General features: G+C 37.1%; 1 protein-coding gene across 1 annotated transcript; it reads left to right on the top strand.

The window, feature by feature from the left end:
• Positions 1-2,596: 2,596 nt before the first annotated feature.
• On the top strand, positions 2,597-10,694 carry sult1st6 (sulfotransferase family 1, cytosolic sulfotransferase 6). Its single transcript, XM_040135510.1, has 8 exons — positions 2,597-2,840; positions 4,239-4,433; positions 5,292-5,420; positions 7,113-7,210; positions 7,463-7,589; positions 8,666-8,760; positions 9,380-9,560; positions 10,325-10,694. Exons 2-8 carry the CDS (start codon positions 4,247-4,249, stop codon positions 10,435-10,437), a joined length of 930 nt encoding a protein of 309 aa, XP_039991444.1. The 5' UTR covers positions 2,597-2,840; positions 4,239-4,246; the 3' UTR covers positions 10,438-10,694.
• The last annotated feature ends 583 nt before the right edge of the window (positions 10,695-11,277 follow it).

Here is an 11,277-nt window from a genome sequence, read left to right as displayed (position 1 = left end):
GTGGTTCATCGGCTGCACACCCTCTCACAAGCAGATCTGCAGATGCTTGACTTGACGCTGTACTTCTTTGTAATAAACCTTTATATGCAATCAAGACGGTGTCAGCGGAGTCTCCTTCATCCTCTTCACATCATCAACACCATCTAATAAACTACAATATCTGTCTATTTTTTATTTTATTTTAGTTTTCACCTACTTTTTTGTAGCTTGCTTGTATAGTGATATGTTTATTGTTCATTGTTTATAACTCAGCTTTGGTGTCCTTGTTTTTGTTCTGTGTCCATGTGAATCTTGCTGAACATTCTTATTGGTGCAGTACATCGAGTCAAATTCCTTGTATGCACAGATATACTTGGCCAACTGAGCTGATTCTGATTCTGTCATAAAAGTACAGCACTGACCCAATGACATAGCTGGAGTTATTTTCAGTCAAAATATTTATTTTCTCTCAGAAGGATAATGTGTGGAACTCCTGAAATGTAAAATCTGGACTGTTGTCTACAGGGGTGGACAAAGTGCTCAGATCTTTTATTCAAGTAAAGGTAGTGGTACCACAGCGTAGAAATATTCTGTTACAAGTAAAAATCCTGCATTCAAAATTTTCAAACGTAAAAGTGCAAAAGTATAAGCATCAAGATACACTTAATGTACCAAACGTTAAAGTACTCATTATGCAGAATGGTCCGTTTCAGTATAACGTGTACATCATTTTAACATTAAACCTGATAATGGACTGATTTTAACTACTCTATTTACTGATGGGTAGCTTGTGAACTCTCCCTGGGGGATCAATTAAGTCTTATATTTAACGATAACAATACGTCATGATTTATCAGTTGACTGTATTTTGTGTTATTAATCTTTACCATCTTTACTTTGTCACTGCAAAGTAATTAAACTCAATTATAATGAAGTCATGAGATGAACGTAGTGGAGTAAATAGTACAATATTTGCTTCCAAAATGTATGAAGTATCAGAAAATGCAAATACACAAGAAAAGTACAAATATCTTAAAACAGTACTTAAGAAAAGTACTTGAGTAAATGTATTCAGTTACTTTGCGCCACTAGTTGTGGCAGAAAACTGAGCACAGTGCTGTGAACACAAGTTAATTTGTAAACTCCATTCTGTAAACTATTTGTGTCCCCTAAACTTAAACATTTACAGCCAGGTCAACAAGATAAAAAGAGGGCATCGGGGCCACCTTTAGAGCGGATGAGGCCCTTACTGGGACCTTAAAACCTTAACTGGGAGTTGAGGAAAGATTGTCACTGGGAGAATTCATTGTAAGATTTTGTTCTCAGATTCAGATTTTGGAGATTACCACAAGGAATGAAGAGGAGATCAAAGACAAACTTTGTGTTATACCCCACAGGACAATAAATAAAGACATAACAGTTATGAAATGGATAAAAGCTCAAGTCCTCAGCTTTTTTCTGATCATTACAACAAAATGCTATGTTGACTGTAAAAGTGTGTCAAAGGATTTATACAGTGTGTAGTTGTAAAACTCACACTCTGCAATTGTGGACCCTGGTGGTTGCATGACCACTAGAACACTCAGTACCTCCACTAGGAGAATTAATTTAATGGTTTTAAAGGACATGTAAACAGCCAAGAAAGACAAAGTTTAACCCAACCATTTAAAAACCCTGTTTCCTTCTGCATCTATGCAGATTTTACAGCAGTGACTGTGGGGGAAAAAGACAAATGTGGCTTTAACCTCTTGTTCATTCACTATTGCTCTCTGTCTTAATCTTTAATGGCTCCATGCTGTTTTATTAATGGATCTTTCCTGACTGCTTGCCTTCTCTGTTGGAGCTGCACACTAGCTAAAGGAGGAATGGTGGTGGTATTGGAGAGCTCCCAGATGAGAGAAAAACATATGGTCCTTCGGCTACAAAAGGAACTGAATGTTTGAGTCCTTAAATCACTGATTTCAAAGGATTTTAGTGTGGATACATGTGTTTAGATTTATTGCAAAAAAATATGGCCAAATCAGTAATGAAATGGATAAAAGCTTGTCTCCTCAGCTTTCATCTGATCATTACAACAAACTGCTAGGTTGACTGCAAAAGTTTATAGTAAAACTCGCACTCTGCAGCTGTGGCCCCTGGTCATTGCATGATTAATAGAAAAGAACATTCAGTACCTCCATTATGAGAAATTATTTAATGGTTTTAACAGACATGTAAACAGCCACGAAAGATAAAGATGAACCTTTCTTAAGGTTAAATCCTGCGTGCCTGTTTCTCTCGGAGATAAGTATAAAAGAGGTGGGAACTCACTCTTTCTTTTTATATTTATATTTATATATATATATTTTGAATATATGTATATATATATATTATATTTCTTTTTCTTCTTTTTTTTTTCTATATATATACATTTAATTTTATGATATCCTGTTAGTCACATTAGGTCAGAGCTAGCTGTCTGTGAGGTTTACTTTATACAGCATGAACAGTGTGTGGGAGGTGAAGGTGCGGACAGTGAACTGCTCGCCGACACCCTGTTTCCTTCTGCTTCTATGCAGATTTTACAGCTGTGACTGTGACGGAAAAGACAAATGTGGCCTTGACTTCTAGTTCATTCACTTTTTACTTTCTGTCTTATTCTTTAATGGCTCCATGCTGCTGTTTTATTAATGGATCTTATTTGACCACTTGCCCTCTCTGGTGGAGCTGCATTAACAGACATGTAAACAGCCATGAAAACAAAGTGTAACCCAGCCATTTAAAAATGATTGTCAGAAGTTTAGTGTAGGCCTGGTCAAGATAATGGAGAGTACTTTGTAAACACTTTTTTAGATAATTCTGCAAGCCTGTTTCTCTCGGAGGTAAGAATAAAGGAGGTGGGAACTCACTTTTCAATTAAATATGCATGCATTTGCAGTGCTTTCAAATTCAAGCATTGTCCTCCAGGTAGCTTTAACCGTTATTCCAATTTATTCCACTGATTTTCTTCACATTCTGTCCTTCATTAAATGTTTCAGGCAACTGCCAAGCTGAGCTTACCTTCAATGAAAATATTGTTTCTACCTTTGGCAGGATATTGAGTGTTGGAATCCTGGAATGTTAACTGTAAACAGCTACTTCTGGCTGAACAGAGCATACAGAGCTCTGGATACGTATAGTGGGATTTAAATTTATCCAAATGTGTGTGTGTGTGTGTGTGTGTATATACATATACATGCACACACACACACACACACACACACACACACACACACACACTCATATATATATATCTTCTTTACAAGCTTAAATGACAATAGCAAATTTTTGTCAAGCAAATCTTCTGCTGCAATTAGGTCATTATTTTGTTGACTTAAAAAGTTTGGTTCCAAAGGTATGTTTCAGCTGGGGAGTGTATGCACATTTTCTGTCTCTCACAAAAAATGGTTGGATTATTTTTTATTTGTAAGACATATCGACACAAATTCATGCCAATTCAATTCAAAGAATGAGAAATTGCAAGCGGTATGACTAAAATAACAAAGGGTGTACATAATAATTTGTTGCGTGATCAGATAAAACCTGCAATCCTTCTCTTTTGTACTCTTTGTGTGTGGTTATAGTTTGCCTTTATGTGGTGTGTAGAGCTCTTTTTAGACCTGCCCTGCCCAATACTCAAATTACAGAGGAAGCAGTTAAGATACTATTGTGAGCAAAAGTGGAATTCATACGTAACTGGGGATGTTACATAAGGGCACTTTAGTGTTAGTCTGCCTGTGCAAGTTTCAGTGATAAGAACCTGGTACAAGCACTCAGACAGCCTGCTTACAAAGATAGAAAGAGGACGAAAAGAAGAGTGACGGAGGCGCAGGGCTTGGGCTACAGGAGGGATTGTTTTTGGGAGAGCCTGCCCAGAGATTCTTGCATTTGGATTCAGATGTTGGAGAGGATTTAGGCTCAAAAGCAGAGGAAATTAAGAAGAGACCCAATCCAACTGTATTTCTGTCCAGCAGATAAAGACACAGAGAAGAGAGAATGAAAGTGTGACCAGGATTCATATACAGGGATTGTGGACCTGACAATCAAGCAGGAAGAGGTTTGCTGATACTTGGAATTTCTCTTGTAAAAAAGCAAGTCAGCTGAGAGTATTTGACAAAGGACCAAAAGCCAGCAGAGAGAAGGAATATTCCAGAGCACCCACCATACAGTCCTTGCTTGAATCATTTAACAGTTTCATTTTGGCTTCTACTTCTTGATTTCCTCAAGTAAACTTTTGACAGTGTCAGTCATGTCAGAGGAGGGAGAGATGTCCTATAAAGAGGCCATTCAGAAGGCCAGCGCCTCCATCACTCGCTTCCCTCTCATACCGGTCAGAGGAGTTCCCCTCATGAGCTACATCGCCAACAACTGGGACTCCATCTGGGCTTTCCGTCCTGACCCCTCAGACCTCCTCATCGCCACCTACCCCAAAGCAGGTACTCAGACAGCTGTTGCCAGGTGCAGCTTTGTTCACATACAGTAAATCTCTGAGTGAGTAATCAGTTCTGAGCAGGACATTTCTTTATGTCATATGTATTTTGACTAAAGGTTTTTATGCAGTAGTCACCAGTAGGTAACTAAGTACATTTACTCAAGTACAAATATGAGGTACTTGTACTTTACTTGAATATTGACATTTACTGCTGCTTTTTACTTCCACTGATCTATATATCAGAGGAAAATATTGTACTTTTTACCAGCTACAAATCAAATGATAATCTTATAAAAAATGATGCATTGTTATGGCTATACAGTAACCAATAGTTCAAATTAGTTCTGCCTCGACTTACTACAACATTAAAATGCTTCTTACACATTGTGCAACAGTAATAATAATCCAATATTATACTATCTATATATATATAGATATATATATAGTGTAAGACTCTTCCTCCACATTTGAAATAAAGCTTGTATAACAGAACACAGAATATGATGAACCCATCATATAGCCAAGCTGACAAGACAAACTGAAAATCAAAGGAAAAGTACATGAATTAAATGAATTCAAGAAAACATGTTTGATGAAGAATGATGACTTCCTGGATGTCTTTCTTAAAGGAAAAAAAAAGACTTTTAGCCAATGTAGTTTTGTTGTTTTCCAGTGTTTTAGTAAAAGTTTATTTGCTGTTATAAGGCAAAAAAGGAAAACAATCTTTGTGGCACCCTCAAAATGGTCATTTTGTGGAAAAGGCACAAATATAAGACTTGAGACTGGAGTGGTGAAATTCAGTGCATGGAGAGCATCCTATTTGTTCAATTCAGTGATATTTTTTGTAATTTTGGGACATGAGGGACCACATGGACCCAGGAGATAATTGACCTGCTTCTTCACAACGGAGATGCTGAGGTCTGCAAACGAGCCCCCACACCCGTCCGCAGTCCTTTCCTAGAGATCTGCTCCCCCAAACCCATCCCTTCAGGTGTGTTTATGTGGTTATGATTGTATTTGCTGTATGTGACTGCATTTTCCACATTTCAGTTAAGTAAAATATTCTGTATAGGTAACAAATGTGATTTTCTGTGATTCAGTTTGCTGGTTGAGCTGTTTCTACTTTACCCTGTATTTTCCGTCTGCATCTTCTGTCCAAAATATCCCAAGTGCACGTTGTGCCCAATAGCTTATGCTGAAACTCCTCAGATATTATTTTCTGCCCCTCAAAACAAATGCATTCTCCCACTAGGTCCGCCTGTGCCATGTCAGAACTCGCAAATCCAATTCCTGGAGGAATGTTTTCATAACCGCTTGTTTCTTCCGCCTTAATCAGGGTCAGTGAGCTAATAACAATAAACATTTTCCTTTGTGCCGTAACACCTAAACTGCCCCAGTGACAGACTGAAATGTGTAACGTCTGCAGTTTCTGCTGGTGGTTAAAACGAAAAGTAACCAAGTCAGTTTGGTTTTTTAGTTAATGGTGAAGTGAGATCTTAGTGAAACCTGCAGGGGTATCATGTTGAGCTTTACCCATCTACACTGCCCTAAATTATTTATTTGTTATTCTTGTCATTTAAATTTTAAAGCTCCATCAATAGATTTTCTGGAAAAAAGGAGGCAGAAAAATATCAAAACAAGACTTAAAACTTTGTTGTGGCTGCCACGTTAGCAATTACTGACCTTCTCATCCATCAGTCAGACATGGAGCAACATTAACATTCATTGGGAGTCTTGTTTCTGACCACCTGATGAGCAGTCACTTTGGCTTCCATCATCCCCTGAGTTGGCTTACCTCACCAGACACTTGACTATGTTAGTTAGTTAGCTGGTGACTAGTCTTTCTGCTGTTGACAAGTTGCGGTTTCACATTTGATTATGTGCTGGACTAATTCTTTCCCTGGGCGACGTCAGAGAGTCTTGTTGTCACCCTGAGGTAGACACTATTGTGTTCATTAGTGAGCTTTAGAGGTGCTGCTAGGCAGATTTAGTTATTTTTGGACAGAACCTGGCTATTTCCCTTGTTTCCAGTCTGCAAAGCTATGCCAACCTGCTGGCTGCAGCATCATATTCAATTGACAGAGATCAGTGTTACTGATCTTCTTATCCTCGTCAAGAAAGGAAATGAGCGTATTTCCCAAAATGTCTCTGTATTCGTTTAACCTAAACGTTACTGAAAATGTAAACGATCAAAAAGCACTACAAGTGACTCTTAGTGAGTCAATGTAATTCAGTGATGATAACAAAAATAATGTTGCAAGTTTAAACATATTTCTATGATTAAAATTTAACTGCAACAAAATATGTTTTTTTTGCAAGTACCTTGAACAAAAGCTTTGAAGGAAATATTTTGTTTTCTGGCCTACAAGATAACAAACTATTCCCGGGTAGTTTGAAATGGCAACACACTTTCTTTAATGATATTGTCTTGCTTGTTCTGGATATTTGCTCCAAGTAACAAAGTAACTAAAAGGCTGCTGAAAGGCAGATGATTTCATATTGACTGCATTGCAGACTCTATTAAGAAGTTTGTAGTTTTAGATTAGTTTAAAATCATAATGCAGCCGTGAGATATTTATCCATCTCAGTGCATTAGAATGGGACTTAACGCATGACGTGGAATCAGAGCAAGGATGGGGAGAAGTGTGTTTCAGCTCTTTCGTTCTCCAAATTCATGTCTCAGGTCTTGATCTTCTGAAGAAAATGGATCCCCCGAGAGTTATCAAGACACACCTTCCTTTTCAGTTGGTGCCTCCTGGATTTTGGGAAAACAAGTGCAAGGTAAGACTCAATATCTGACAGCTTCAACTGAGAGTAAAATCCTGCCGTATTCCAGGACCCTGCGGTGAATTGTTTTGTTTTAGTTTGAACAGTAAATGCATGTTAATGGTGTAAAAGTTCATAATACAATGCATGTAAATGGGGTAAGGGATAACAATATAATACAGTTCAACAAGTGCCTTATCGAATCAGCTTTTTTTTATATTGTTGTCATAAATCCTTTTTAAATGTCCCTCCTGTTCTTGTGTAAAGGCTATCTACGTGGCACGCAATGCCAAAGACAACCTGGTGAGCTATTACTACTTTGATTGTATGAATCTGACCCAGCCTGAGCCAGGGCCCTGGGAGGGCTACATTCCCAAGTTCATGCGAGGAGAGTGTAAGTAGATTAATTCACATTCCTCAGTGTCATCTTACCTTGACTGGTAATTTCTGTTTGCACAAAGCTTCTAACGGAGTCAAAAATTTACCACCAAACAAATACTTGGTTAATCAGAAGAAAATGTTCCACCAGCTCTACAAAAGAATTCTAACTTGTTTATTTTTATTTAATATTTGGTGTCGATATATTGCCATCGATAAACTAGCTGCTACTTTACTTCTACAGATGCATTTTAAAAATTTTTGGTTGGAATTTGGGATCCATTTGGTTTTTTGCATAGCTGACAACCCTTCTGTTGGTCAGGTCTTGAAGTATATTAAACTGTTAATATTTATGACATCCACTTTCTATAGCGGCACCTTTATCAAGGGTTTATAAGTTGTAACTAATGGTTTTACTAATGGTTAATAAGTCATTTAACAATCCGTCATCATAGTGGAGCATTCAGCAGCTAAAGAGCCAGATATTTCCTACAGGAGTTGGTAGAGACCAAAAACAGAGCTACAAAGACAGTGAATATTGAAATGACATTTGTCTGGAAGCCAGAAACATGACTCCAAATGAATGCAAAGGTTGCTCTGTGGCTGCCAGATGTATAAATATATTCATCTGTTAGCCAACAAGATTGCCATATAAACTTTATGAGGTGATAATATGCCACTGTTGTGTTTATGGCTTGTTTCCACTGCTGCAAAAGTGGCCAAAAAACTCCCAGTTATTAAAGGGTTAAAGTATCACTCACCGACCTTCATCCATGACGTCTGCAGATATAAAAGTCGATAATCCATTAAGAGATAAAAAAATCAAATGCCATCCTGGAAGAAGAAAAATATCAGTCAGGGATTTTTCACAACCTGGCAACCGGAAAGTTCATGACTTATAACTGATCTACAAAGATTGTTTGATAACCTTAAAAACTGGTACCCGTTTACCTAAACAAACTTAAAATCATTCTTAACAAATCAGGATATATGGTTAATTTTAGCTCAGTTTTCACAGTTGGACTAAACTTAAACTGTAGTGGGAGCCATATTTTTATGAAAGTCGCTCAATGAATTCTGCTGTTTCTACAGTGTCATGGGGCTCCTGGTATGACCATGTGAAAGGATACTGGGTGGAGAGAGAGAAGAGGAATATCCTTTACCTCTTCTATGAGGATATGAAAGAGGTAAAGCGACAATATGGACCAAGAATTACGAAAGCATGCTATGCATACTCCTAAAACTGATATTCTTAAAATGGGGACCAAATATTTAAATTTTCCTATTACCCCAAAAGCAAAAGTAGCGCATTTAAAATAAAACCAAAAATATAGCTATGTAATGAATTCCTTTGCCAAAAGTGTAATACTGAATGGAATATTTGCACATTTCAGGCCCTGATATTGAATCATTACAACACCACATTTTTATCAGCTTTTTGGAAAAAATCTGCACTTAAGGTTGTGCTCGAAAAACAAAATTATGATATAGTGACATTGCTCACGCAGTCTTCTCCTGTGTTTGAAGCATTCAAAGCAAAAATTAATTGTTGAGATGTATTCAACATCAATTCAACTACTTCTCTCCCTAGAATCGTATTTTATTAATTCCATTCTTTGACACTTTTATAAGACACTTTATCTTGTTTTTTTTTAATCTTATGCTCTTATTACAATCCACTTTTTATTTTGCCTGTTAATTTATTTGATTTTATCAGTATTAGTGTTGAATGTTATGTTTTAGGGGTACCTGTTCGAACTTTTGCATTTAATTTCCATTCCATAACCATCATATTTATTTCCCCAGAATCCTCGGCGGGAAGTCGAGCGCATCATGAGGTATCTGGATTTGTCAGTCTCTGATGAGGTCATCAGTCGAATTGTGGAGCTCACGTCCTTTAAGAACATGAAGGAGAACCCGATGGCCAACTACACCTGCGTCCCAGCACCTGTTTTTGATCAGTCCATCTCTCCCTTCATGAGAAAAGGTTCATCAGGCTGCTCTCAGTATTGTCCAGAAGCCAGATATTATTCAAAGATAATTAAAAATTTGCAGGGCAAGACATGTACCAATCCCAAAACCCCATGTTTTTTCAAAATTAGGATGGCTGATTTGCAGTGGATAAAAACAATACGAACACCTTGTCCCACTCCTTTAAACACAAATGAGGAAGGCAGGTTAAAATACCATGCACATGTTATAATGTAATGCAGTTAAATCAATCTCCCTGTCAACATCAACTCAACAGTATTAGCTTGACAAAGAGAGGACTCACTACTCTGTTATTATATTAGATTGTATCATGACTTTTGTACTTCACATTGTACAGTCCAATGGTGCCCCCTAGTGATTTCTATATTTCATGCCTTTGCTTGTTTTAAGTAGAATTTTATTTTGATGACTCAAATTCTGATGGTTACAGCTTCTCAAATGTAAAGATTTGCTGTTTTTCCTCATCTTGTAGGAGGTCATCGTCTTTGGGCTTTTGGACATTATAAAGGGAATTTTTCACTGTTTTCTGACATTTTACAACTAAACAATTAATCAATTAATTGAGATAATACTTAGCGGGCAATTGGCTAAGGAAAATAATCTTTACTTGCAGCCCTGATGTTCAATAGCAGATGTTTTTAGGGAAAATAATTGGAGAACTTACTTTTCAGTTATTTACTAATTAAATCATATATAGTTATTGATTTATATAGTACCTAACACTATTAAATTCTCTTCTGTATTTTTTTCTCTTTACAGGTGAAGTGGGTGATTGGACAAACCATTTCACACCTGAGCAATCAAAGATGTTTGATGAAGATTATGAAAAGCAAATGAAGGAAGTCAACATACCATTCAGGACCCTCATCTAATGGATTTGGGGTTTTACAAGTTGACGCAGCGCTGCAAATCGGGGACCAATGAACTGACACTGTGCAGCTCTCAGAAGACAAAAGTACTGTGAGAAAATTTGACTCTAGCTAAAAACCAAAACAAACGATTAATCAAAAAAGAAATATCTGACTCAGTTCTCATATCTGGATTTTAAATAGTATAATCACTGAACCTCATGATGTGTAGATACTGAGGAAACTCATCCTAATGTATGTGTAAAGGATCAATAAAAATGTGCTCCACAATACAAGTACATGAGTTTGTAATTATCACTTTATTGCAGCTTATCACGTAAACAATATATAAGACCAAAAGTGTTGTGATGGAGTGGACATGCCCATTTTATGTCATGAGACCTCCAAGAGTCCACCGACTACATGAAGCCTATAGAGAGCGCTGGCAGCTGGAGGCATGTGGTTTTTCAGCCCATATGAAGTCGTTTTGCAACCCTACACCACACTGTACAGAGCCCAGCCAAAGCAGGGAGGCTGCACGAGACACGAGCAACAAAGACTAGAATAAAAGTAATGAGCTGGAAAGTCAATCATATGAAAATGGACAGAGGACACAAAAACACAACAGCCGAGAATATCCAAGTTTAACAAAAAAATCACTTTTAATACATACTTTATTTCTTAGAATAAAATCTTAAATACTTTAATACTTTATCAACAGGGATATTTCCCTTCATTTGAATTAAATCTCCTTCCTTATATGGAGGCTATTTTTATTTAGATTTTGATGAGTTTTTATTGGTTTTTTTTGTACATTTTCCTGTGTTTTCTCCTCTCTCTTTTATTGGTTGGCTCACTATGGCT

The sequence above is a fragment of the Xiphias gladius genome, chromosome 9 (assembly GCF_016859285.1).
Source record: "Xiphias gladius isolate SHS-SW01 ecotype Sanya breed wild chromosome 9, ASM1685928v1, whole genome shotgun sequence".
Taxonomy (NCBI): Eukaryota; Metazoa; Chordata; class Actinopteri; order Istiophoriformes; family Xiphiidae; genus Xiphias; species Xiphias gladius.
This window is presented reverse-complemented; position numbering and strand designations above follow the sequence as displayed.

Coding starts and splice junctions, on each gene's coding strand:
- sult1st6 (XM_040135510.1), top strand. CDS start 4,247: ATGTCAGAGGAGGGAGAGATGTCCTATAAAGAGGCCATTCAGAAGGCC. Junction 4,434..5,291: donor CGCCACCTACCCCAAAGCAG/GTACTCAGACAG, acceptor TTGGGACATGAG/GGACCACATGGACCCAGGAG. Junction 7,590..8,665: donor CAAGTTCATGCGAGGAGAGT/GTAAGTAGATTA, acceptor CTGTTTCTACAG/TGTCATGGGGCTCCTGGTAT.